General features: G+C 40.0%; 2 protein-coding genes across 4 annotated transcripts in view; one reads left to right on the top strand and one right to left on the bottom strand.

Moving 5' to 3' along the window:
• The window catches only part of nrg2a (neuregulin 2a), a 74,345-nt gene extending 56,610 nt beyond the window's left edge, over nt 1-17,735 (bottom strand). For both annotated transcript variants that reach the window (XM_042228333.1, XM_042228334.1), the window contains exon 1: nt 17,099-17,735. In XM_042228333.1, coding sequence (XP_042084267.1) covers nt 17,099-17,507 — 409 coding nt within the window. In that variant the 5' untranslated portion in view covers nt 17,508-17,735. The remainder of the gene's footprint in view (nt 1-17,098) is intronic.
• A 2,202-nt stretch (nt 17,736-19,937) lies between these two features.
• Nucleotides 19,938-25,797, top strand: puraa (purine-rich element binding protein Aa). Of its 2 annotated transcripts, XM_005941400.2 has the most exons (2): nt 19,938-20,138; nt 24,205-25,797. In XM_005941400.2, the coding sequence occupies exon 2, from the start codon at nt 24,273-24,275 to the stop codon at nt 25,128-25,130; it is 858 nt and encodes a 285-aa protein (XP_005941462.1). In that variant the 5' UTR covers nt 19,938-20,138; nt 24,205-24,272; the 3' UTR covers nt 25,131-25,797. The 2 variants fall into 2 exon arrangements, with proteins under 2 accessions (XP_005941462.1, NP_001274336.1); NM_001287407.1 differs by lacking the exon at nt 19,938-20,138 and having other exon boundaries at nt 24,273-25,151.
• Nucleotides 25,798-27,773: the final 1,976 nt, after the last annotated feature.

The raw sequence follows: 27,773 nt of genomic DNA on the forward strand, positions 1-27,773 counted from the left end.
GACGGCACACAAGGACTGCTTTGTGCGTGGGCGTCAAGTATCTAGTCGTCTTATTGTGTGATGAATGAAATATCCGTATATATATATTGTAAATACTGAGGAATACAACGGTTGAGTCGTCGACATGTTATTGCTGGTCGAGTCAGCAGCGTCATAATCTTCTATCAGCTCCTTCTCGGTATTACGTTCAGTCACAGACCACAGAATTCTGTTGTAAAGTAAACATCTGTCCCAAGGTCGGAGACCCCTGTTGAGGGAGACAGGATTTTATCTTGGTCCACTTCCAAACACCGCTAACAAGCCATTCCATTCTGTGTAAAGTTATTTCATGTTAAGACACACATCAATCCACACCTACAACATACCTGAGGAAACAAACCTTCTCTCAGGATATGTACTGTGTGTGTGGGGTGAACATGGCCGGACACGTCCCTTAAACACACCGGGAGGCGCCCAGCAGGAGTGCCAGCAGCCCCTCTTTTCAACACTTCGGCACGCTGCACACAAACACCGTTGCCCTTCCCATGGTCCTTTTGTTCCCTATCATTTTGTTTGTTTATTTTTGGTTGAAGTTCCTGTCATGGACACCATCAGCTTTCTTTGCTAAAATGCATATTTGGCTGTCATATTACACAGTTTTCGGACAAATGTTTATTTCAGTCTATTAAATCTTACAGAGGCTGCATGTCAGTGTTCACGCTTGAATCACGGCGCAAATGCAGGCAAGGTTTGAAGCTAGCCATTCTACAACCAGCTGACGTAGGAAAGCGTGCATATGCTTGCAGACTCAGAATTATAGCAAATGTATTTAGAGAAATTCAGCCAATTATCCAAAAGGATAACACGCACAAGCACCGGCAAGCAACAACATCGAGCTGGGAATTTCTTTTTTCCTCGATCTGCATGCATTCCCCATAAAAACAACAAAACAAAAAAGTGTTCAGATTCAGATGAGGAAAGGATGAACTATTTCTGTATGTACCTTTTAAGAAGGTGGACTGAAATGTGAGATATCCAAATGAACAAAACAACTAAACTACTCTGAGAGTTATGTGCTCCACGTTCTAAGCAACACTCTGTTCCCAGTGACTGAACAAATTTTACTACCGTGACATGACCTAAAAAGAAGTACAAAACGCTGGTACGTCTGTCATCAAGTAGTGACTAAATAAAACCTGCCCGAATCTACTGATAAAACCAGCAGACTACAAGAAACTGATGCTTGATGAGAGTGAAGCAGTAGCCCGGGGCCTATAGTAATTGAAGGCCAAAGAGAGAGAGAGAGAGCCTCAGTGAAAGGTTATCATCCGTACTGTTCTTTATTGCCACGTTGTTTCCTGTGAAGCTACCGGACAATTTGTTGAGGTGATAGTGTAATGAAGAATCGCCCAGAGCTACAAATGGTTAACTGATGAGTAGGTTAAAAAAAATGCTGCTGCAATAAGTCAAATTAAGGCTGTGAATACTAAAATACACAAATCACAAATGAAGTCATGTTTGCCACTGCTTAATGCAACCTGCTTCTTACTGTTGCCCAATAATAAGAAGCAATAATAAGCTGTACTATAATTCTTCCAAAGACTTGGCACTTTCTTGACATTTTACACTGTCAGTTGATACTGTTCCTCTCCTTCTCCAGCCAAAACAAGCTACACGGCTTTGGCTACATCGAGTCATAATTTCCAATGAAAGAGCGAGAGTTGCATTTGTGTTTTGATTATAGTGTTTGTGTTTTATTTTAGGGATTAAGTAAGACTGTGTTAACTCCCGTTCGCCACCACAGTGTCACTGACATTACAAACACAGTGCGCACGTATGTATACTTAAAAACTTGTGTGGTGCTCTACAGTAACCGAAGCTAGAGCCAAAGCTAAAGATGCCGCCGAAGACGTTAAGCTGTTTACACAAACCTTTTATACCTTGTGATTGAGGAGCTCTATTCTCGCCTATAAACCAGTTTATGGAATGTTTATGGAATGTGTTTTCTTCCATGATACGCCTGCAGCTACGAAGATCGACAAGCGAAATGTGTGCCTGCCAGCTATGCCCTCCCTCTGTGGACTGAGCAATAGTAGACTACTTCTGCAACATGCCAAAACAGTGTTGATCTCAAGAGTAATTTGTGTGAGCACAATCATGACCACAGGCCTCCAGCTTTAAGCAATTATTCTGTTCATAAGAATTATCAACCAAAAGTGAATCTAGTGCTCTGTCGGGCTGCAGAAACAACAAGTATCAGACGCAGGGAAAAGAGTAACCAGTTTAGTATTGGGGCAAACCAAGAAGCTTCACGAGGCTTCCGATCAAAAAAAAAGGAGGTTACCTGAGTAGTTTGTGAGTTATGCCGTTCACATGTATTAATCCAAAGTGATATTAATTCATATGTGATGTGATTAACCTGTTGATCGATGTAAAGAATGCAAAATCTGTATATAACAAAGTTAATAGCCCAGAATTATTTCCCCCAATTTAGTTGGAATGATGGATAAACTGTATGCAGTGCAGATTTCCAACATTGATCTACACTCTATGCCATTAATACAGATGGGCCACATTGTTTTTTTCAGTGTCAATGAATAATTAACTTCTAATGTTCTGTTGTTCTTTGCTCCAAACAAAAAGACTAGTCTGCAGTCTAATCTTTTTCATACTGAAATACAGCGTAAGTTAAAAAAAAATCATGTTTGTTTTACATTTATGCATGTGCAAAAGTCTTTGCTCATTTGTCATTTCTCTATATTTAACTTCCAAGAAGTCAGACTTTCTTATTTGTCTTTAAAAGTGGTCTTGAGCAATAATTCTGAAGGTCTTTGTACATTGGCTGCTTTTTCACTCATTTTCAGTCCAGTCCTTGTACCTGACCATTTTCAGAGGAATGTTTATTGTTTGTTAAGCCACTTAACACGGACCTGTGACTCATTCAAGCATGCAAAAGGCACATAACTCAAGGGATGAACCAGTGTTGTGTTGACACGTAAGAGACAAGTTAGGCACTTTGTTACTAACAGCCTGTTTCAAAATCACATAATTTGTTCTCATTTCTTTACTTTAATCTATGAAACAATCCAAAAATAACGCAGTTTTAACAGGCATAAAACTGGATTTTTGCACTAACAAAGTGATTCCCAAAGAGCTTTTAGCTGAAAACGTGCGTGTCCTTACAAGATTTGAGCAAAGTAGAGAACAAAAGAAGAAGTGGGAGGCCTAAAAAATGATACACAACAGATGACGAGTGTCTGAATGTAACGTGCTTAGGAAAGAAGGACGCAGGACCTGAGAGACGCATCGGTCCCTTCAGCTGATCCATCTACTGTTCAATGATGTCTCATTAGAAATGGTCTCAGTGGAAGGGTAGCTGTCGAAGAAACAGTCTCAAGGAGAAATGGCTGATGTATTACACAACTGGACCAAAAATCTGGCAAGAGGTGTTAATCCATATTTGAAATTTGTGTTTCAAATCATCAATATGTACTGAGGAGGTCAGGAGGGAGCTAAAACAGTGAGTATCTACAGCCATCTATAAAACATGGTAGAGGCTCCATCATGGTTTGGAGCCAAAACACAGTGCCAGTTCAGTAAAAACTCGTATCAGTCATGGATTGGCCCCCCAGATCCAGGATTTCAGCATTTTTGAAGCAGTGTAGGATCATCTTGACAGTGAACAGAAGGAAACTCCAAACCAGATAACATCCAATGAAGAGCTTTGCATGTCCTTCAAGAAGCCTGGAGAACTAGTCCTGAAGACTACATAAAGGAACTACAAGGAAACTTCCCTAAGGGGTGCAGGCTGTGTTGAAGAATAAATGTGGTCATATCAAATACTCACATTCAGGCTTGTTAGAAATTCTGTTTTGCCTTATATGCTGCATTTCTGTGTTTGCATATGTTTCAATAAATTCTGCAACTATTTCACATTTTCTGAGAGAAACAAGGGGTGGTAACCCACAGCACTGTATATGTCTCATATTTAGACTTCACGTTTAAAAATAGGATCTTGTCTCTTTTTATTTACTGATTTCTTATTTAATGATAATACCAAAGGAGTTTAAGAGGTTATTTTTGGTGACAGCCTTTCATGGCGTGCACAATATAAAGAAAAAAAACACGTTTTAAATATTTAAATACATGCACTAGCTGCAGCCTGTGAAGGAAGCGTATTGCAGCCCAAGATAGCTGCAAATTACTGAATAATTCAAAAGGCTGAGTAAACTTGAACTGCCTTCACAAAGCAGGAGGATACAAGTCATAATGATCAGGCCAACGTAAACACACTAAATAGGGGTCTATGGTGTGGAAACATGCGCTGCAAACCAGGTATATGTGCTTTTTGTGTGTGTGTGTGTTTCCATTTCATTGGCAATTTTGTGTTTTTTTCTTAGTCATTCATCTATAGTATTTTTCTTTTTCTTTTTAAATTTCAGTACATGCCTTATGTTATTCAGTGCTAGCTCTGAAGTATACCTTTAGTAATACTGTAGTATTTGAAAGAGTCGATTCTTTGTATTTTAGGAATGTCCACCCCAGGGCATTCAGGGGTATGTTTTTCTACACAACTGTCTGCGCAGAATTACAAGAGGGCATCTTTTTGTCCAGCCTAACACTGCACATGGTTGTCTCTCCCTGAGGGACTCCATTACAGTTAGTTTAGTCAAAGAAAAACATCCGCCTATAGCTGACTGCAGAAGTAACAGCATAGTTCCAACGACAGGAAAAACAGATTGCCTTTGTCATCAAAGTAAAATCCAAATGGCTGTGAGTTTCACAGTTGTTGTGCTGTTGATATCTTGCGGACTGTACGGCGATTGTGGCCATTTGAGCGCTGCTGACACTGCTCCAGCTGTAGAGGCAAGGAGCCTAACAACTGCTGGGACATTCCCAACGGACTCATCCCTTTCAACTTTTTGGTGTTTCTCCCACTTCCTCGTCCTGATCCTGATCATATACTGCCTCATTGTGGTGAAGTCAACATTCTGCTAAAAAGTCCACTTGCAGGGTGTAAACTGTAGTTACAGAGGCCAAAGTCTAAGAACTACAATATTTCCAACATTTGTGTTAGACTAATGTTCTCTTTAGTGCCAGATGTTCTTTGATTTCTTCTTTTATTTATCTAAAATGTCCCTAGCAAGTGTTATATATACATTTTGTTACCAAACTTCTGGCCAGCAATTTTAGGTATTCAGCAAAAATAACTGAATTTATAAAACTGGTAAAATATGATAACACCTAAAGCCATTTACAGTTTCCCTATGCTTATAAAAGTTCCCCTCTTATACCATCTCTCAAGGTAGTCCAAAGAATAAGCCACTGGCCGTTTTATAAATATTGACCTACTTTTTTCTAATGCATATTCTTAATTTACACTTAAAAGATGCTGCAAAGGAATCACAAACAAATACCAACCTACAAATTTTTAACTTGTCAGGTTTATTACTGACGATGTAGTCAGTAGATATATATATATTTTTAAATGCAGATCCTTTTATGTGGCTCTAAGAGCTTGAGGACATCTGTTTATGAATGAACTGACACATCCCAACAATATAAAAAAAAAAAAGGTTTCGAGCAGATTTTCATTGTGTTGTCGTCGTTTAAAGAAACTAAGCACATCTTCCCAGTTCCAAAACACACACACAGAGAAAAGACACATACAGTGAAACAGGACACATGAGGAGAAACTGTAAATGAAAGTAAGGACTGAAAGTCACCGTCACACAAATATACAATAGAAATAACATATCAGTCCTGTGATAGACTGTCCCGAACTGACCCTGAAAAGAATAAACAGTTAAGAGAATGGCTGGCTGTCTGGATGCTCAAGGAATGCTGTTCAAATCGTGCTATGTGCATTATTAGCAAAATTATTTTACAAGGTTGGATGATTAGTCTACACTGCATTATTTTCAGCTAAGAAACTGCTCAGCATCTGGTACTGAAGAGATCCATGGCTTTTATTCCATTTGTTTCTCTGGTGGGGTGGGATACGCATTCTCAATAACCACCAAAGACAGTAATAATTAATCTGTTTATGACGCCATCACTTAAGGTGATTAAACAGAAATGGGAAGCTTTAACAAAAGATTTAGTGAGAGAACAGTGAGGTTGAGATACACTGCTTAACCTTTGCTAAAAATTTTAGCTGTAGGCCCAGCTTTTAGTCTAATAAATAGTGCACTGAACACTGTGACTATTTAGTGGACATAGTCAAACATTGTGCTCTCCACTACCACTGCAGTACTACAGAACTTGTACAATAGGAAACAAGAAAGTAGTGACTGAAAATCACAGAAAAACACAGTAAAGACTACCATACAAAAATATAATAGGAATCATATATTAGCCCTGTGTTAGGGTGCCTTGAACTGACCCTGAATCGGATAAGCGGTTGTCAAGATGGATGGAGTGAGGATTGTTTGATTCCCTGTTTGGGTGGAAGGAGTCTCCATACCACAGACAATAATATTTAATCTGTTAATGACGCCATTGCTTAAGGTGATTAAATGGAAATGGGAAGCTTTAAGGAAAGATTTACAATAGTGAGGTCAAGATGTCGTGCTTACATTTTGAACCTGAATGAACAAAAAAAAAAGGGGGGGGGGCTTGGTGACTCACATTCCTCATTTAAAGGTGACCTTGGCCCTTTGGAAAATTCCAAAACCGCCTTTGCAAAAACAAAACAAAACAAAACTGGAGGTGATCTTTGATGGCAGCGTCATTTAATAAAGAAATAAATTCTGTTGTTAAAACCAATTTCTTCCAGATGAGAGCCCTCGCGAAGATTAAGAACGTTCTCTCATCTGCTGACTTTGAGAAAGTAATTCATGCCTTCATTTCATCCCGGCTTGATTATTGCAATAGCCTTTATTTCGTAATCAGCCAGGCTCTGCTTTGTTGTCTACAACGAATGCAGCAGCTCGACTGTTGTCAGGCACACGTAAATGAGACCATATTTCCCCTGTTTTTGGCTTCTTTACACTGATGCCCGGTTACAGAATTGATTTTAAGATTTTATTGGTTGTTTTTTTTAAATAAATGGTTTTAAACTGATTAGAATCCTTTTACGTTTTTGAACTTTTAACTATGGATATTCCTGTTATGTCTTTAAAGTCAGCTAATCAGATGCTTCTGGTAGTTTCGAGAAGCAGATTAAAACACCTAAATGTGACTGAGTTCTTGTTTGTCTTCCCAGCTCGGTTATACTGCTTTTAGTTGTACAGCACTTCGGTTATCCCTTGTCGTTTTTAAGAATAAATAGATTTGACTTCTATAAATGTTGGCAGTGGTTGAAGGCCTGTAAGCTAATCTAAAAGCCCAGCTCGGTCCACTACATAGTCACAGTCCAGCACTACACTGTAGTGTCTGAGACATCAAGGCCCATGAGATTCTGCTGTACCGTAAAACAGGTAAAGAGAAGGAAATGGGGCATATTAGTGGAAGGTTCTTCGTATCAAAAAGCAACGCATCAGGTGCAGGAGGCTTCCATGCCATGTTACAATGCCTCACTGATAAAGTATAATTAAAGGTTCAACCATCCTTTAAAATGTCCTTTGGTGCTGACACTGTACATTAAATCCAGTGCTAGTGTTTTACAGGGAGGTTTATAAAAAATAATGGTGTCTTCCAGGTTAACTGAATAGCTGATAACATGGACGTGGATGTTTTCCTCTGAGGTATGCCATGAGATCTAATAAAGTTGAAGAATAAATTAAGTATTTAGACTGAACCTGGATCATTTTATCAGAACACACAAATCTGGGTTATGTGGAGGCAAGGTTGCCCTTTTTATTCTCCTTTTATATTCTGATAGCGTTTTTATTATTATTTGTTTTTTAAATATTATTTTTATCTTTTTGTCTTCCTTCGGATCTTCCTGGCAGCAGCCAGCGGGCAAAATTGGGGCGATAGGGTTTGGGGTTATGCAAGATCCTTGTGTGATAGAGATGGGTTGAGTGAGAGCTGATTTAATGTGCTGGTCCACATTTTCCTGCAACTTCTAACCATATCCTCTTTTTTGTCCCTGTTGCTTTAGAAGGACCAGTAAACTTTTTTGTACCAATTCATTAGCACAGTTTTAAAATATAATAAAACTGTAACAGAACTGACACTGGATATTTCTGACTGTTAAGTATATAAAACACAGGTGGAAAGCCTTTCTGTGACAGGGTTAGACAGACTATCCTCGTGTTCTGCTCTAAATAGTTTTGCCATTTCAAACGCAGCCTTCATCCCAGTTTGTGAATTCAAGCAGGCTGGAGATTAATGGAGATTATTGTTTGCGAGATTAGGTTCCAACTGTAAGACTAATCTGCATTCACACCACTAACCAATCCAAATCTGCTTCTCTGTCTGATGGTAGATTTCAGCCAGCTGTTTGCAAGCTGCAGTGTTGCAGTATAACAGCCATGACACAAAGATCTGTGGCTTTACAGTTAAGGTAAATGCTCTGGATAAAACATGACTGTTTATCTAATTATACACAGAAAATATCGACCTGTTTGTCAGAGACAATGTTTGATAAAAGCTGGTGAAAAGGTGCAGTTTACCTGCAGCAGAAGGTGCATGCAGTATTGATCTAATAACAAAAAACCTTTTCCATAAAATTATGAATACAAATAAAAGCAGACACAGCTATTAAATTACTACAATTTTTTTTTAAATCCACATTTTTGCCAATGATATCACATGCATATTTTGCTTAATCATGTTTAAGCGAGAAACTGAACAAGCAGGCAGTCTATCATGTTTGTCTACTATCATATCTACCAATGGCATTGTGCAGGCTGTTATTTCCCCAGTCTTGTGATCTTACGAAATACTTTTAAACTCTCACTTAAGCAGTTTGAACTTATGGAAGCAAATAATAAACCAGATATAAAATTGAAAGTTTTAAACTGCATGGCATTGCAGACTTGTTTTCATAGTTCTTATCCAGCTGAACTTAGAGTAAGCCCATTATTCTCCATGAGCCCAGACATAATTCTGTATTACATGGAAATTTATAATCGTCCAAAGCATTGCTTTAGTGTGTGTGTGAAATCTAAAGCTTATGTTAACAGACATTTAAACTATAGCAAGTATCTCTGACGCTGGATATGTTAAACTGCACATAAGTAACCTGTCAGCATTTTGTGGATCGGGAAGAATTAGGAAGTGATAACTCCATTTTGTGCTTTGTTCAGAGCTTTCCTTGCATCACAAACGGTGCTTAACCTTAATAACCTTAATACTGTTTGAAATCCGTTAGGTACATGACATTCTCTAACATTTGTTGTCTAACCAGCAAGAACCATTAAGCAAGCTGAAAACCTGAATCTTATTTCTCAAATACCTGCTACCAATCGGTGCCCATCTTAAATTACTGATATGAATATAATTTGGAAATCAAATATTGTGTTTGCAGCTGATAGATAATTTTGGCCCGTTTTGTATCTTTCATATACCAAAATTGTCATATATTTATGTTTACTGTAGTCATATAAATATACATATACACACACACACATATATATATATATATGTTATATATATGTTAGTGTGCAAGAATCTTAAGCCACCACTTTTATGTGTCCTTGAAGAATAGTTTTTCTTTGGACATTGGCTGCTTTTTCACTCATTTTCAGTCCAGTCCTTGTACCTGACCATTTTCAGAGGAATGTTTATTGTTTGTTAAGCCACTTAACACTGACCTGTAGACCTGCACATAACAGACGGCTTAGCAAAAAACCAACTTTAAATTGCACCTTTGCATTGCACTTCGTTACTACCATCCTGTTGCAAAAAAACATTTTCATTTCTTTACGTAAATCTGTGAAAAATGCTCCAGTTGGTATACTTATACAAACGCAAGCTAGTATTTTTCCACTAACAAGGTAATTTTCAAAGATCTATTAGTTGAAAACTTGGTATGGTATGCAGTGTGTCCTTAAAAAAATTTGAGGAACCTGGACAAGTCGAGGACAATAAAAAGTGGCAGGTCTACAAACTAACCTTTCAGCATATTTCAATACTCTTTACTGGAGTCTCATCATTGGTCTCAGCGGAGGGGCGTTGTCAAGAAGCTATTCTTAAGGATGGGAAAACAAGGAGAAAAGACTAAGGTATGCCAAATTACACAAGAACTTGCCCAAAAATTCATCAACGTGTACAGAGGAAGACTGGAGAGAGGTACAACAGTGAGTGTCTACAGCTGTAAAACACTGTGGTGGAGGCCCTGTTTGGTTTGGGACTGTGCTTCAGCCTGTGGTGTTGGAGAGCTTGGCAAAAAACAGAAAAGTATCAGCAGATCCATCACGCAATATGGAAATATGCAATACGGAAAGCATCTAATTGGCAATAGCTTCAATTTTAGCATGTCAAACACTCCAAACACACTGTCAGTGCATTAAAAGCATACCTGCATAGAAAACCACACAGAAGAACACTATCAGTCATTGATTGGCCTCCTTCGAACCAGAAGCTCAACATTATTGAATAAGTGCGGGATCATCTTGAGAGAGCAGAACAAGAAGCAAACAGCATCCAAAGAAAAACTCTGAATATCCTTAAAGAAGCCTGGAGAACTAATCCTGAATAATCCTTAAAGAGAGTACAAGAAAGTTTGCCTAAGAGAGCTCATGCTGTGTTGAAGAATAAAGGTGGCCATACCAAATATTGACTTTCAAGAACCTTATAAATGTACATACTCTGTTTTTGCTTTATATACTGTATTTCCATGCGTGTTTGCACATATTTCAGAAAATCCCGGCACACATTTCCCATTTTCCCAGCAAAGTATAAAGCAATGATAAGTGGCTCAAGACTTCTGCACAGTATTGTACAGTAAGCGTATTAATGTTCTAAATCATGGAAGGCAAGGAGTAACGCAGTACATTTACATAATAACAGAAAGTTATCAGGTGGTAGTAACTAAAGTTAATATGTTCCATCTTCATTCACTGTGATTTTGAGTATTTCAAATGACATTGCATATCTGGTGAATGCCACAAGTAGAGCAGAAAGGAAATTGACATTCCTCATTGGTGAGATAATTGTGTAACTTTCACAAACATGCATCAGCGTTAAGAGCTTCACACTGTTTTAAACAATGAATGGATCAACTAACACTGTAGTTAAAGTACTGGCTTACTCAGTAACAGTAATAACCAAATATGTGCCTCACCTCCAAAAAAGGAATGAATTCTGCTCTAAATCATCATCTTTTTCTAACTCTTATTTCTGCTATGACTGTTCTTTCTTTTTTTTTCATATCATGGCTCTATAGAGCTCATTACGTAACGCAGAAGAGCAACAATTACAACACACGAGCTGGGAAGAATCTGATTTGAAATTTTAGGAGTGTAGAGGAAAGGCTCGAAGCACACCGCTTGCTCACTTGCAATACCTCTGCTGTACAAACAGGTACAACCATGACCCAAATCAGAAAACCTCAACTGTGCCATGACAGCTGCTCTGTTACTGGGGCAGTGTGACTTATGGAGACGCAAAAGATAGATATCCTAAATGCTTACCCTGTCACAATAATAGCTTTTAAAAATCTGTCTCTAGAAACGTGGAGCACAAGTCTGAGTGATTGTGAGAAAGTACCTAATGGACAAGAAAATGGGCACCCAATTACTGAAAATGGTCATGCCTTTTTTTCCACAGATCTTGTGACTATACATCAAGCAATCTTGTCACTGTAAAATAGCCAAGATGAGATTGAATGGGGCAGAAATTCTTCATAAATGACCACCATGTGAACATAGAAAACAATCCTCACACAATCGCATAATATAAAGTGTAATCTCAGTCACGTTCAGTTGGAAGGCCACAACACTGACCATCGAAAAACGCTTCAGTCATCACCTAAACAAGCACACATCCTTTGCATGGCAATAATTTTTGCTGGTGAAATACAGTAAATGAGCACCTTTGTCACAACTGTTTGCTAAATGGCCCCTGAGAGTGTCATTGGGGTGTAATGACCAACCTGTAGATGCATGCTGATTAATGCTGCCACAAGACTAAATTGTGGGGTAGAAGCAGAGCCCAGTAGCCATCAGCAGCTGTCATTCTTGTTCTATGTCTGGCTCTTCTAAGGACCTCTTCCAATTCACAGAAAGATATAGCTTGCAGGCAAAATTCTGCCTGTCTACCACCTCAATGCAGCAGCTGTGACCTGCATACAGTTGGACTTTGCAGTGACAGATTAGTAACAGAGTGTGCATTCACTGCAACAGGTTTACATTGATCAAGCTCAAAAAAACTAAATGGCCAGAATGAGCACTTTAAAAATACACACAAGTGACAGTGATTTGCATGTCTGATGCATTTTGCAGTACAATGTACAGCTTTTAAAATGAGAGCTTTTTGTCATAGACATTGCACTGATTTGTACTTCATTTTACTCATACAGTGCTCCCACCAGCCTGAATACACCCACACACATGCACACACAAAATACAGCTATGTAGGTCTCCTCAATGAGTCTGTGGATAGACAAAAAGCTGGGGGGGGGGGGGGGGGGGCACCTACCACATTTGTTTCAGTCTGCACACTTTTGATTTAGGCTAAAATAAATAAATAAATACATAAAATAATGAAACAATCCTGAGATGTGATCTCTGAAAAAGGTTCTGAATAGACAAATGGATGACAATGTGTGTGTGTGTGTGTGTGTGTGTGTGTGTGTGTGTGTGTGTGTGTGTGTGTGTGTGTGTGTACAGAGCAGTCTGCCTCCTACTTCAGTACTTGTGCGCCAAGTCAACTGACATATGTTCAACAAGCTTAAAGAGAGATGTAAACACAAATTGTGTGCTGAGGAGTAGGTCACTGGGCCTTATGATGCACTAATACTGACTATGGTCCACTGTGTAGATTTCCTTATTCTGGAATACCAGTATATTTGACATGCTTGTGCCTGCTTTGTATAATAAGCTAACTTCCTTTTTAAAAGTGATAGCATCAACAGTGACCTGTTGCAGAGCAGCACTAAACTCCAAGGAAATACTGGCTGTCATGCAATGATACTGAAATGTATACTTGAGTGAGATGTTTATATGTCTGCTAGCTTACTGTATAACTTTTTTTATACACAGTAATGTCACAGATAATGCTACTGATTCAGCCAGACATGGACAACCAGTGTGAGTGCAGCATTTTCATAGCTAACATGAACCTGTGTTTGTGCATGCTTTCTGTAACCTGTAGCATAAGAAGTGTAATTGTTGCTTATTTCATCTCTGCTCTGACAGAAACCCAGAGCACCCAGCTGACTGAGTCCTGCAGCCAAAGTGCAGGTGTTAACAGGGAGTTACAGTGGGATTTTGCAGGTGAGGAAACGGGTGTAGCAGTGCAACGTGGGCATAAGAACCACTTTGAAATAAGCAATTATATTTTGCATTGTGAGATCCAGTAAAAAATTTCCTTTGTGTATAGGCTGTGGTCTGTTGCTGCTGCGAGTCCCTGCTCTTTGTGGATTTTTGCCACTTAACTTTCAACAAGATAGACGCAGATGTTGTATGAGCTATCGTCCCTGATCTGAAACCACGAGATGATATAAAGTTAAGATAAAAGGTAAATTCCACTGAGTGAAGCTTATCGGCATCATCAGCTTACTTTTGCATTAAGATCTGCTACCCTTGATGTAAACTTACATTGACCATAAATACCACAATCTGCTCTGCACCTGTCCAACATAGCACATGACTGTACATTCACCACAGTACTGCCAGCTAACCAGCCTGTATCAAACTGTACTGAAGTACCTAGTATTTCATTGCAAACTTTGAATACAGTACCACAAAATTATGATGCTTTCATTTCCTTTGCAAGATGTTTCACAATATGAAAAAACACAACTACAGCATGTCATGCATGTCTGATTAAAATCTCCAAAGTTAAGGCATTACAAGTAAACTTTAAATTTCCAGTTCCAAATATCTGCTCAGCAAATAACCGGTTAACTTTAACTAAAATTATGTTTCATATTCCTCATTTGCCTAACACATTTCTCTATTGTAAATAGGCAGCACATGTATATTTAGCTAGCATGACACACTGCAATATAAACTGCATATAAACAGCTTGTGTGTGATCATATTTGTTGAATTTATTAAGCTTGTTTCCACTTATTTTTAAGTGGGAAATCATTTCAAAACGTACAGAAGCTTGTTTTGCCACTGAAAAAAAATGACATCCATTAATCCAAAACTTCAAGTTAAATATCTCCGAATTTGGGGTTTCTTGAGATATAATAACTTTAAATTTTAAGGTAATAACCTGAAGTTCTGATTTATCGATGGCAAAGAAATTTGCCTTTTTTGGTTTGGTTTTATTTTAGTATTGTTATTTTTATTTGGTGGTACAGTGGTTAGCGTTGTTACCTCACAGCAAGACTTTCTGCATGGAGTTTCCATGTTCTCCTTATGTTTGCGTGGGTACTCTCCCATTCCTCTGGCTTCCTCCCACAGTCCAAAGACATGTTAGTGGGGTTACGTTAATTGGCATTTCTAAATTGCCCATAGGTCTGAATGTGAGTGTGAATGGTTGTCTGTGTCAATGGGTTGGCCCTGTAATAGACTGGTGATCTGTCCAGTGTGTACCCTGCCTCTCGCCCTACAACAGCTGTCGCTGGCAACCCTAAAATTGGATAAGCAGAAGAGAATGGATGAATTGAAGGAAGCATTTTTTTCAGTGGCAAAAACAAGATTCTATACATTTAAAATTACTGCCCACCAAAAAACAATGTTTATGAGCAAAAGTATAAACAACATTTATGCTAACTCCTCTTTTGAAGAGGAGTGAGCTAGATGCTAAATTTCCACCACAGCAGCTTCATTTACATCTGCACCATTAACACTCAGTAGGGATGAGACGGACAAGGGGATGTGACACGAAATCCCACAATGAGGTTGTGGGATTTCATGCCATTATTTTCTTATTACTCCATCCTTTTGGCTATAAGCAAGTACAGGTAGAAAAAAAAACATACTCAATAGTAATATGTATTATTCTGCCTATCAGATTTACTCTTTTACTAAAGGTGCTCCAGCTCACTTTAACACCTGTGTTAACTGCTGTAGGTAGCCTGAGTTTAAGGCAGCTCATAGGAAGTGGAAGTCACACAACCGCATAATTTTGAGAGTTGCACAGTATATATGTTTAACACACTAGACAGCATCTGTACGGTGCCAAAAAGGGATTAAAGGCAAGTTTTGGGGAGGTCCTAAGAAGACCTGGAATCAGTCTCTGGGCCTAAACAAGATTTGTTAAGCCAAAAAAATATGAGCAAACATTAAGAGATAGTTAAATGCCAAAAACAGTCACCATAAAGTTGGTGATCTTTGGTTAGTGCTGAACAAAGAAAGGAACTGAAAGTATCACGAGGATATTGTTACTGTTTGCATGACAAGCCATAAATGGGGAGGAGAGGGGGGTCAGAAAAGAAACTCTGGGGAGATCTTAATATCCATGTATAACCACATACTTTGATGGGTTCTTTGAAGTAAATAAAAGGCCCGGGAACTGGGTGTGGTAACTCAAAGTGACACAATAGGTGGCTGTGCCAGTTTGATCACATCACTGACAAGCTTTGATAAGTGCCAGAAAAACTGACAAGGGCTGTTTGGGCTGTTCAGGGAATCCAAAAGGGAATAGGGTCCATTTTCTGTTACCTCTCTAACAAGATGATGAGTTTAAAAGCCACAGTGAGAGTGGCACAATCAAGAGGAGAGGGGAGAATTTGTGTCTCGTGAGTACAGACTAAGTGGATTTAAGACAGCAGCAGTACAGGACACGCATCACATTTTAGGCCGCAGTGCTTCAATGGAAGTGCAAATGTGTGTCCTAAACATTGTGGAAGAAGTGTGGAAGACAGGCAAGTAAGATTTTACAGCTGAGTAGCAAACACCATAGCCTAGACACAATGAAGGAACTATGTGGCCTTTAAGTTCACGTTACAGACACTTGCACTACTTTCTAATTAAAGTAGTAGGGGCTCATTTTAGCCTAGTAAAGGGCATTGAAAACAACATTGCTTATGCAAATCAAGTGAAAAAGCAAAAATCTGTGTCCATCTACATATGTACAATAATTCAGGATTTGAGTGCAGCCTGTTGCACCGCAGTTTCCTTTATTTTTTGTACTCCGTAATTTCCACATCCTCAAGAAAATAATCTAACAAAAGAAGAAAAGAGCAAAGTTATTTTCCTTTGAAATATCTGCTGTCAATAAACCTGATTCTCTCAATGGCGATTAACAGGGTCATGATGCCTCACTGCAAACATAATGCCCTGGATATTGTTTTCAAGTTACTCTCTAAGGACAACATCTACAGACCAAAGTTATTTCTTAAACTACTAACAAGAAAAGGAAAATGCTTGAGTGTGACGTGGGAAAGTTGTTAATTCGACATTTTCAATCACAGCATCACGTTTCAGGATTCAGCTACAGCACACTGCTAGCCCTTAGCATGTGAGCAGGTCTGTCTGCTCTGCTGCTGCTACGACAAAGTGCGGCATTAAAGCATTAAAGCAGGGCGGTAGCCTAAATATAGCCTAGGAGCCAATTTGCCTAGGGCAGCGTGATTTTCAACACGTGATACCGGTGATACAGGCCGCTGTCCCTGGTCCTGAAATTGTGCTCGCTCCTTTAAATGTAAGCGTTTGACGTTTCATAAAAGAAGCCACGAGGATATTTGGAAAACTGCAATGATTGTATGACTAACGACAAGTAAAACGTGCACTGCAATGTGTCTGAAATGTCAAAGAATAAAGCAGCTTTCCTGGCTGCAGATAGTAAAGTACACATAAACTGCAATTCCTCACTAGCAACAGTGCGAGGCGCTTGTCTATTGCAGTTCAGGGAGAATGGGAGAGAGAAAGAGAGTTTGATTGATCATGTGGGCTATGGGAGCCTGCGAGAGTTGTCGAAAATTGCTGCATAGACGCCCCTTAGGCACCTATTTGGTACCCAGTGACTCCAAGCCATGCTGTGGCCACAATAACCACAATTCACCAGAGTGCCTGTTACCAAAAGCCCCAAGCCCGGGGCTGTTAATACAACGTTGATTCTTCCGGGTTGGACTTCACCGGTATTCCACATTAGGGCTACATTGACTTACCGCAGTCCTCACACAAGATCCTTCCAACATCCTTTTTTAGGTTCTTTCCACTGGTGTCAAGAGGCGCGAACGATGCCTTAAAAACCAAGGGCTCGTCAGTGGGGTCCATGAAAAAAATGTACTTGTGGTTTTTCTTCACTTTGGTGCACGGAGCCTCAGATCCAAATTCCCCCACGGTGACGAGCTGTTCTCGCTCCAGACCCCCGCTGTTTAGGGGCCAAACATCCAGCACTTTGACATTCACACGGTACGGCTCCGCAGAGACGTTCACAGGCGTAGACTGCACCTTGCCCTCGATCACCACGGCGGATTTGTAAGCCTGGTCCTGCAGGGAATTCAAACTCGGGGAGTAGCAGGCGAATGAGACCCCGATGACCAGCATGGATAAATGTACTGAATCAAGCCTCATGCCGCCTGCTTTGGCTCGGTGGTCGCTGGTCGCGTTGCGGCAGGGCTCTCTCGGCTGCGGGGCGATGGCGATGGAGCTGGGTTGAATGAAGAGACAGCAAGTAGGCTCCAGTAGCACGACAGCGCGGCAGACCTTGCATAAGTGTCCATGCCATCGGGATCCGCTGCTTTTTCGGGTGATTTTCAGTGGGTAAACAGTAGCTCTGGAACCGCGGGGTGACGCTGGGTTTCAAATCCAGTCACTGATTTCTACTAATAATAAGGCATCGTAGACATGCTAAGCAAGGAATCGGCGGTTTCACTCTCTCCAGAAGATGCTTCCTATGCTGCCATAGTAGCCTTAACTGCAAGACGACGCCACTCTTATCTTTGCCCAAAAATTGCAGTGGTGGGGTACCGCTATGATGGTTTTCTGTATCATCTGCAGCGGAGAGAAAAGACGCAAAATGCTGCAGTGAACCACAAGTTTGGTAGTCCGCTCGCAAAACAAAAGCCACGTTTCATTCCCCCCACCCCTTCAAAAAAGAAGAAAGAAAAGAAAAGAAAAGAAAAATTTTAAAAAAAAATTAAATTAAAATAAAACAATTATTTCTGCTCGGCAGCTATAGCGCTAATACGCCGCCTTCCACCGCGGCTCTCTCTCCGCCTCCCCTACGAGCCACAGACGGACAGAAAATAATGCCGATTGCCAAGAGGCTCCCTCAACAGAAAAAAACGCAGAACTGGAGCTCTGACACGGGCAACCGACGCACCGAAGGGTCGTTCTCCTCACTCCCCAAACCCCGCTACTGTATGCCGATCACTCCATGGTCTTTTATCGGTGGCGACCTCACGTTATAACGAAACAAACGAAATCCAAAATCCATGACTGTCCCTCCTCAAAATCGCATTTCACTGTAGCCAAGGCATCGCTCCAAAAACCGAAACAGGTTCACACGGAAACCCGCTGAGCCCAGAGAAATCATATGGCTGCGATGACTAAGGCTGCGAAAGCATTTCGGAGTCTTCAAGAGACTGTTTTGAATGAGTTTTGCGTCTCATCCCATTAAGTCATGCCCTGCATTCAGGTCACATTCACTGCTCTGCCTCTAAAAAAAGAAGAAGAAGAAAAAGAAAGAAAAAGAAGAAGAAGAAGAAGAAGAAGAAAAACGCTGTTGAAAGAAGACCGCATTAAATCTATAGAGCTGCAACACCGGGGTCCAAACCGCAGATGAACTATTTTACTCTACAAGAAGGAAAATTGTTAAAGTGTTTTTTTTTAAAATATATATTTAAACGTGTTCATTCAGGGTAGTTCTGACAGAGCACTTTGACAAACGTCACGTTACATAACTACACAAATTAACATAGGAATACTGATTATCGTCATACCAAATATAACTAAAGTTGAAATTTACAATGGTTTGGTTTTAGCCTGAATGATGTTAAAGTAACTGCATCACAAAGAGCGACATCTGCTGACCAGAGAGTAGTTGGGAGACAGTAACATACCCTACACAACTGCTGATGTTCATCAAACAAGCGACACAGCAGGGTGCTAGATTTGAATTTGGCTCAAATGAAAGGTGCACAAGATTAAGTGAAATAACCTTTAAAAAGTTATAATTTATCAGGGTATAAATTCTATAATAAATCAATCTAAAACCAGGAAGCCAAAGACTCTCAAAACCATACTGTAACTTATAATAACACAATGGAGTTACTTGCGTTTTCATTTAAGTGCACCACCTGCCAGCTTGAAACAGACCTGGCTGCTCTCCGTGGTGCTGAAATTTGAATTAGGCCTATAGAGTGTTAATGTCAAACACTGACAAGACATTACTGTGTGGACTAAAGTCCTCCTGTCAGCACCTATAATTGAAAATGCGATTTTTAAACAGCACTCTGCAGACCAGTGCGGGATAGATGCGATGATGTAGGAATTGGTGGAACAAGCATTTAAGGAGCAATCACATAATAGGTAATAGATTTCCCCTTTAAGATCAGAGCTACTTTATCAATTCTTGGCTGGGAATTACTATAAATAGTCACTTTAGTTTTTCAGTGGCTGCTCAAAGAGCCAGGACATATGACTTTGTACAGGGGTCATATGTTTTTGAATATATTTTTGATAGGAAAACCAATAATTAGAGTGATTAAACGTTTCTCCCACTGAAAACGCTGCGTCCAGATGAACAGAATCAACTTTTGGAGATCATTCATTCATTCATTTTGCCACTGGCAAAGTGGGACACACAAGTTCACAACATTAACGCAAAAACTACGCTCGGATTTCACTTCTTTAGACGCTACCCTGCATTACAGTTCCCAGAAATGTTGCCCTATACCTGTCACAGTCAAAAAGACAATACTGTAATTCCCCAGTGTCGCCGAGAAGTGGCGCCCTTGAACCGAGTTTCCAACATTTGCGTGTTGACATCATGCAACGTGCGGCGGCGTTGAATTGTGCGTGTCGCTCTTCGTGCCACGACTCTCCGTTTCTTGTCCATCTTGTGAAGCAAGCAGGAGCAGTCCGTGTCGCTGTCACGCAGGAGTCCGAGCGCATTCACATGTGTCTTTTGCCTCGTCTCGCCATCTGCGGCAGGCCGTCGAGGTTTTAAGGCGCTGCGCCTGCAGACTGAGCGGGGTAAAGGTAGGTTATGGAGTCTCGCTCGGTGGAATGACGCTTTATTTACAAGTCATTCGCATTGTTGCTGTGCTGTAAGTGTCCTGACTTGCAGCCAAGCATATGACATTGCTTAGGAGAGTTTACAGAAGCATGAATACTTCACTGTACGACCGATCTGTCTGATCTGATACAAAAAACGAAAAATGAAAAAAAAAATGGAGCTGCATTTGGAGCGATGCCACCTATGCTGGGATGTAGGGAGAAACTTTGGGAGGTGATCACAGCGGCTGTCTTTTACCAACTGCGACAACACTTTCTGAGGCTGAAAACTGCGTTGGATGCGATCTCGGGATCCGAAAAAGACCTGCATGTATGATCCACGTCCATAATTTAAAATTGTCAGAAAGAAAATAGGCCAAGTACCGACTGGTGATGAATTTATTGCTTAACTGATAAGTTATTCATCTGTCTAGTGGGTCTTCATAAATCTGCGTATATAGAGGCGTATATAGTGTTTTAGGTGTAACTTTGTTCAGACAAAGATGAGCTTGTCACAGTAAACGCTTTGATTAGAAAGTCTGATGAAATTCTAAATGAGTGGTTCCATTGCAATCTGAGGCCCAGAGAGGTAAGGCCATTTTAAATCCGACACATTATTCACAAACGAGGCCTGTAAGTTTGCAGTGCTGTTCCTTCATTCAGTGCAATAGGAATGACTTACCCATTTCGCGTGCATCCACAGCGGTGTTTATTGGACTCATCTATTTAGAAAAACTAACAATAAAAAGAAAGGGCACATCATTTAAAAAAAAAAAAAAACAGCATAGAGTTGACTTCTCTTCAGCAGAAATACTTAATGAAAAGAATACAAGCTTGTACTCAGAGTTTCCTGGGAAGTGGCAATGAAATAATGAGAGAGGTTCACTGCGAGCAGGTGCGGACAAACTTAGTTGATTTTTTTTTGCATAGAAAACCAACAGGCCAACCTCACGCTGAACATCACAGTCATACACGTTACAAAATTGTCATTGGTTTAATCCTCGCGCAGTATAGGTTTTTAATCACAATTTATTCATTTATTTTTTAATCAAAGTGGGAATTACTGGGGAATGAATCACCCCTTGAGGCGCAGAATAGGTCATATTTGAATGTTTATGTGTATAAAAAATATAAAAGGTGGGTAAAGATTAAGAGAACGTTTAAAAGAAGGAGAGAATTAGTCAAGAGTATTGTTTCCTCTTAAGGCCCACATGCTTCTGTCTCCTCACCTGCAGCTCTGATTTACACTATTGATGGACAGAGTAGAAGAGCGACCTAAATTCTTTTTCATGGAATTTTAGAGGGAATAATTTTCTTGAACGCGACTTCTCTCTTAGCATCTTCCGGATATTTCAGCGTCCTCCTGCTTCACATTTTATTATTCATTATTTGTTTAAATAAATTATAATTTTTAATATTTGTAACTTTTTAAATTACCCAATATTTTTTTCACAGCCCGGAATTTTCTTTTTTAAACAATAAGCATTTGAAATGATTACTATAAACATACAGAATACACACAGCATTTTAAATGTAAAACATTTCAAATTACTGCTTTAATATTTAACGCCAGAGAAATCAAGTAGTATCTATAAGTCAAGATGCATACATGTTTATTTTTATTTTATTTTACTTTATTTTTAAGTTTCTACGTTGGGTTTGTTTGTATGACTGGCTTCAGTCAGGCCTAACAGTTGTGGAAAGGTAGAGAAGAGAGGTCAACTTTGAGAGGTAAATTAATCACGTATCTCAACGTTTCCATCAATGCAGTTGATATTTTCTATTCTAAATAAAAGTTTGAGGTTCAATGCTCGGTCTTGTTTGTGAAGTGAAGAACGAATAGTGCCTAAAGGATACCCACAGTTAAATATCTTACCATTTTCCCTTATTTGGACTCGGCAGCGACACATAAACGAGTCTGCAAGAATGAGCGGCGGGGGAAACAATTATGTTTTAAATTCTGGGCTTTCTGCAGTGTAATCATATAGACGAGGCCTAGGACAGCTGTCTCACAGTCTCTGACTGAATACTAAATTTTATTTTCTTGTAATAATAGGCCTACTAACTCTTTGTAGTGCGCTTGAATAAAACTCTGGAATCACTATTTGAGCGATTTTTACATTTAAAACCTATTTGCGCTGTTTATCTTTGGTCGTAAAAATGATTTGGAGGCAATCTAAAGTAGTTTGAGGTAAATATGAAAAAGGAATTAGAAAAGGCGGGAGAAGGGCAGAAGATTTATGCTAAATTAAAAATACAGATACCCTATACAGGCTCATAGATGCCTCGAGTGAAAGGTCTTGGCACTCTTGTTTTTTAAAAAAAAACAAAAAAACAAAATCGTTTTCCAGGTAAATCGGAAGTAAGACTTAAAAAAAAGGTCCTTCGTGTAAAAAAAAAAAAGTATCGCCAGCATTGATTATTGTATTTTGTTTTTTGTGCAGAATTTAAGTTAAGATGGGTTTATTATTTATTTATTTTGGGGCTTTATTACTACTTACTTTTATGCTCTAATCGAACCTCAGTAGATCGTCATGGTCTAGTCAGTAATAATGTGTGTAGGCCCAGATGGACGTGCCTTGATCTTTTCCCATTATCAATCCATGCAGTGGCTTTACTTGAAATGCGCAAAATATTACCAGAGCAAATGAGCTGAACTATCATAGCCCAGGTCTGCCCATCAAATTTCACATTTGCGCAAGTAAGAAAAAATAAAATGAAAGAAAGAGCTTTGACCCGGAGCAGACATTGCCGCCGCTGAATAGCTGAAGAGAAGGAGGCCTGAGTACTAATGAGGCAGGCCTGCGAGCTGCAGGGCGCTCCGCTGAGACAGCGTTCAGACCTTGCTTGGACACCTGGGTGACACAATTCTATCTTAAGGCGTGAATAAGTGGGTAAGATTACCTTAGAAATAGTCGCCACAAAGTCAGAGTTTAGAAACAGCACCTTTCTTTCATGAACGTAAGCTACAGGAGGGGTTGCTACACTTTCACGCCTTCTGTGTGTGTTAGCCTTGATGTTGGCAGCTGTTTTGCATGTCCCGTAGGCATACCGAGCACGCTCATTGGATGTTTTGCTACATAAAAAATGTAAAAAAAATTGCACCTTTACAGATTTCAAACTGAGGAATGACTGGTGGTATTAAAGCTAGCCTAGTTGTTCCGTCTTTTATCTAAGCAGAGGTAAGTAGCCTCTAGGGTGGGGAAACTTAGCTGAGTTGCTGAAACAATGTTGTGAGACCCACCTCTGCTCATATTATTCCCACACAGTTAACATGGCGGCTCTCTCTCCCTTTCTGACATGATTTGGCGTTATAGAACAAAACTGCTCATTCATAAAATAAAACGGGAATCGGAAACTAAAAATTAATATATATCTTTTTTTTTATTTGTATTATTAGCTATACATAGCATATATTTTAAACTAAACTTCCTGTACAATAATTTCTAATTCTAATGCTGATATCAGTGTTTAGTAGCCTAGAAATCCAATACAATGTATAAAAGGTAAGACGTATTATAAATTATGTAATAATTGACTGTCGCCTAGAGTGAAAACTAATTATTCGTTATAAGCTATTCGTTTTATCAGTCCTGCTATTATTTGTATTGCTGCTAATGTGGTCCTGTTAAATAATATGTATAGACCGATTTTCTTGTGACTTGTAAATCAAAAAAAAAAATTTAATTCTTCAACTCTTTGAGCACAAACGATGATTTGTAAACTCGTTAGCACATCCCACGTAAACAGATACACTTGTGAAGTGAAATTGGTGATGCTTTAGAAGGCTATTTACTTAGATAAAAACTTGAGGGCAAGCTTGGGTCTTTCCAGGTTGGAAAAGCACCTGGCTTTTCGGGAGTTGTACAGACGAAATGAAACTTAAGTGGGCTGTTAGACGCATTTCCTCCAACAACCGTAGGTTTCGCTTTCAATGTTAGTGACAGCTTATGACATTAGTCGTGCGGTGTGGCATAAAGGGCATTAAAACACATGGCAATCGCTCTGCGTTAAGCGCCCTTCTCGTTTTATTTTTTATACTCTTGTGTAGATCTCGCGAGAGCTCCGGCTCGCTGTGGCTGTGCAGCAGACAGAGGGAGAAGGCAGGCAGGCAGCATCATGGCGGACAGAGACAGTGGAAGTGAGCAGGGAGGAGCAGCTACGGGCCCAGGCTTCGGTTCCATGCACCTAGCGACAGGAGGGGCGGGCTCGGCCTCCGGGCTCCAGCATGAGACCCAAGAGCTGGCATCGAAGAGGGTTGACATCCAAAACAAACGTTTCTATTTGGACGTTAAGCAGAACGCGAAAGGCCGCTTCTTAAAGATAGCAGAAGTCGGGGCCGGTGGAAACAAGAGCCGCCTCACTCTCTCCATGTCCGTGGCGGTTGAGTTCCGTGACTACTTGGGGGACTTCATCGAACATTATGCCCAGCTGGGTCCGAGCAACCCGGGGATGGTACAAGACGAGCCCAGGCGAGCCCTCAAAAGCGAGTTCTTGGTCCGAGAAAATCGGAAATACTATATGGATCTGAAAGAGAACCAGCGGGGACGGTTTCTGAGGATTCGACAGACCGTTAACCGGGGGCCCGGTTTGGGATTCACGCAAGGCCAGACGATTGCTCTGCCTGCCCAGGGACTTATTGAGTTTCGTGACGCTTTGGCTAAACTTATTGACGATTATGGTGTAGAGGACGAACCTGCAGAGTTGCCCGAAGGGTCATCGTTGACTGTGGACAACAAACGGTTTTTCTTCGACGTCGGATCCAATAAGTACGGTGTGTTTATGAGGGTAAGCGAGGTGAAGCCAACGTACCGCAACTCAATTACAGTGCCCTACAAAGTGTGGTCCAAATTTGGGAATACTTTCTGTAAATATGCCGAGGAGATGAAGAAGATCCAGGAGAAACAGCGGGAGAAAAGGGCATGCGAGCTGCAGCAACAAGAGGAGATGCAGCAGGACGATGGAGACGAGGATTGATATAGACAGCAAACAAAAAAAGGAAAAAAAAGAGAGAGAGAGGGAGGAAAAACATGCCAGAGTAATGAAAATAACAAGAGAATTATAATTAAAAAGAAAACACTCTACTGTATAATGAAAGAAATCTAAAGATTTAACTGTATTGGTTTAACCAAGGGAGCATCACCCACAATATAAGAAACCTCCACGACCTGACAGTTATGACATGTTGTCACTCATCGCTGGATGTTACCCCACTTAACCACCATTAATACAGTAACAGGCTGCTAAACAAAGTAATAACATTATATTTGAACATTGTTTCCTACTTGACAAACGATATTGAACTGTTTATTTCCCTTATTAACAGAAAACTTTTGTACCAGTTAAAGCTATTGTAAAGAGGAGAGGAAAAAAAAAGTGTTTGCAATGTTCAAATTGAATTATTGCCGAGTTCAAAGGAGAGACAAAAAAAGTTTCCTTCTCATGTGAGTTAAATGACTTCAGCACAAATCAGATGTTTTAATTTTTAAACCAAAATTCCAAAACTTTGTAAAAGGTTGTCACATGTACTTGCCATCCTATTTACCTTTACCTGTGAGTAGAGAGGTGTTTACACATAAATCATATGAGGGCTAGGCCTGCTTCGGAAACTGATAAGATTTCATGCAGTACATATATATATATATATTAAAAACAAAACAAAGGAACGTGTAGGCATTTTCATGAAATGAAATAAGTGCTCTATTTATTGTGCAATATGCATTGCATATAAGGAACTGGTCATTGGATCTTGACATTTGCCAGAGGCATTCAAAGATATATTAATATTGTAACTTTTGTTTCAGTTGAAATTGTTGCCATGCAGATGGATATATAATAGACTACCTTTGTGTCTCGTTGTTAATGCAATGTGTTCAGTTTAAAGGTACTAAATGTGTATTTGATAGAGGAAATGCAGAGACAACATGTAGCAAATGGCCTGAACTGCAGATTATTTAACAAGGCAAAAGACCCTGAATATACTGTGTTGATTGGCATAGTAAAAACTGGAAGAGCGCAATCGGTTAGTACATATGAAACAAACTTTTTGTGATCTTGTTTAGTCATAAAAGTCTAAATGGTGCCAAGGAGTGCTGTTGCTGCATGTTTATCTGCACTACGATTTCGTTGGTCTCCCAAAATATTGGCTCAAAGACCCTTCCATACGTATCTTTATCTGCCTATGTTGTATGAATCTCAAGTTCGAGGACTGGGGGGGGAGGGGGGGGGGATTACCATCCAAAAGGCTCGGTGTAGTTCTAGTGGAAGTTGTTTCAAAGCATGATTGTAAAAGCAGCGACCTTGTGAACAGTAATCGAAATGTCACCATCACACTATGAGGACGGCCACTGAGGCGCTTGCCTGGCTTAGCCGAGGTGAAGACGGCCTGGTTCACCTGTTGGTGAATGTCTGTTATGTCATTGGATGTGCACATTCCTTTCTTGCGTTTTAAGATCCGAGGGTGTGAAGTTCAGTGTGGGGCTACTTTGGATACATTCTCATAGCTCTGCTTTAGATTTGTAAGCCCAAATACCCACCTGGGGTGATGAGATTCTGTTCTGGTCTAATTGTAAATATTTGGGCTGCCACACGGAAAACAACTGGTTCTAATCCAGTTCAGTCGCATCTCATAGATGTGTGATAGCAGTTTTATAAACTCTGTCAGTAAACTCCAGAGAAACTGGCAACAATCAGATACTGTCAGATTTACCTCAGCATTGAATTAAATGATTGCTCCCATGTTTAGATTGACTGGAAACCAGCAAACTAGACTGTCCTTGACCACCTATTTTTGGAGCCTTTGGTATAGCCTAAATGATACCTGATTGGGAGCATCCTCTTCAGCATATAAACAACCTGGTGCCTTACACACTCCGCATGCTTACACGCTGGCCTGGTGCTTTGGATCGCAGTTATGGCTTCTTTTTGTTTTCTTCTTCTTCTTTTTTTCAAAACTCCTTTTTCTTCTATTTCTTGTGTCTCAGCCCCCTTGTGTGCTAGCGCACGACTCGTGGTGCTAAAAGTGTTTGTTACAAACTCTTTAGAAAAATAGGAGCAGAATTCTTAACTTTTTTCTGCTACCTTTCAGCCCCCCCCCCCCCCCCCCCCCCCTCCCCCGACTTTATTGCCATCCCCATTCCCTAGCCATCCAGGTATCGGCCTACATGTAAACATGGAAGGGGGTGGTCACCTAGATGCAAGACGATGCAGAAGAGATGGCTCTTCACCAGCCATGTGCATTAGCAGGGAGAGCAGGGGCTGATTGGGAACATCAGTAGTGGCCTGAAATGGTATCAGTTGTTACGGGAAAGCCCCACCCCACCCCTTAAAATGCTTGTTTTATGGCTTGGGTTAGTTATGTGTAAGTTGTAAGTTGCTCAATTAATGGGGAGTAGCAAGCATGTCTTGTTTTGTTTTGTGGGGGTTTTTGTTTGTTTGTTTTTTGTTTGTTTTTATGTAGTTTTACCTTTTCAGCATTATTCCACATTATTTGTAATTTTGGAATGTTTTTGCCCACAAAAATATCATTTTGTTTTTTTTTTTCTTTCTGTGCAACATTTCATCACTGTGTGCAATATCATATGTGCCAATGGTGGCAATATATGTATATCAATTAAATAT

The sequence above is a fragment of the Haplochromis burtoni genome, unplaced genomic scaffold (genome assembly GCF_018398535.1).
Source record: "Haplochromis burtoni strain Fernald_Lab_line unplaced genomic scaffold, NCSU_Asbu1 Contig_318, whole genome shotgun sequence".
NCBI lineage: Eukaryota > Metazoa > Chordata > Actinopteri > Cichliformes > Cichlidae > Haplochromis > Haplochromis burtoni.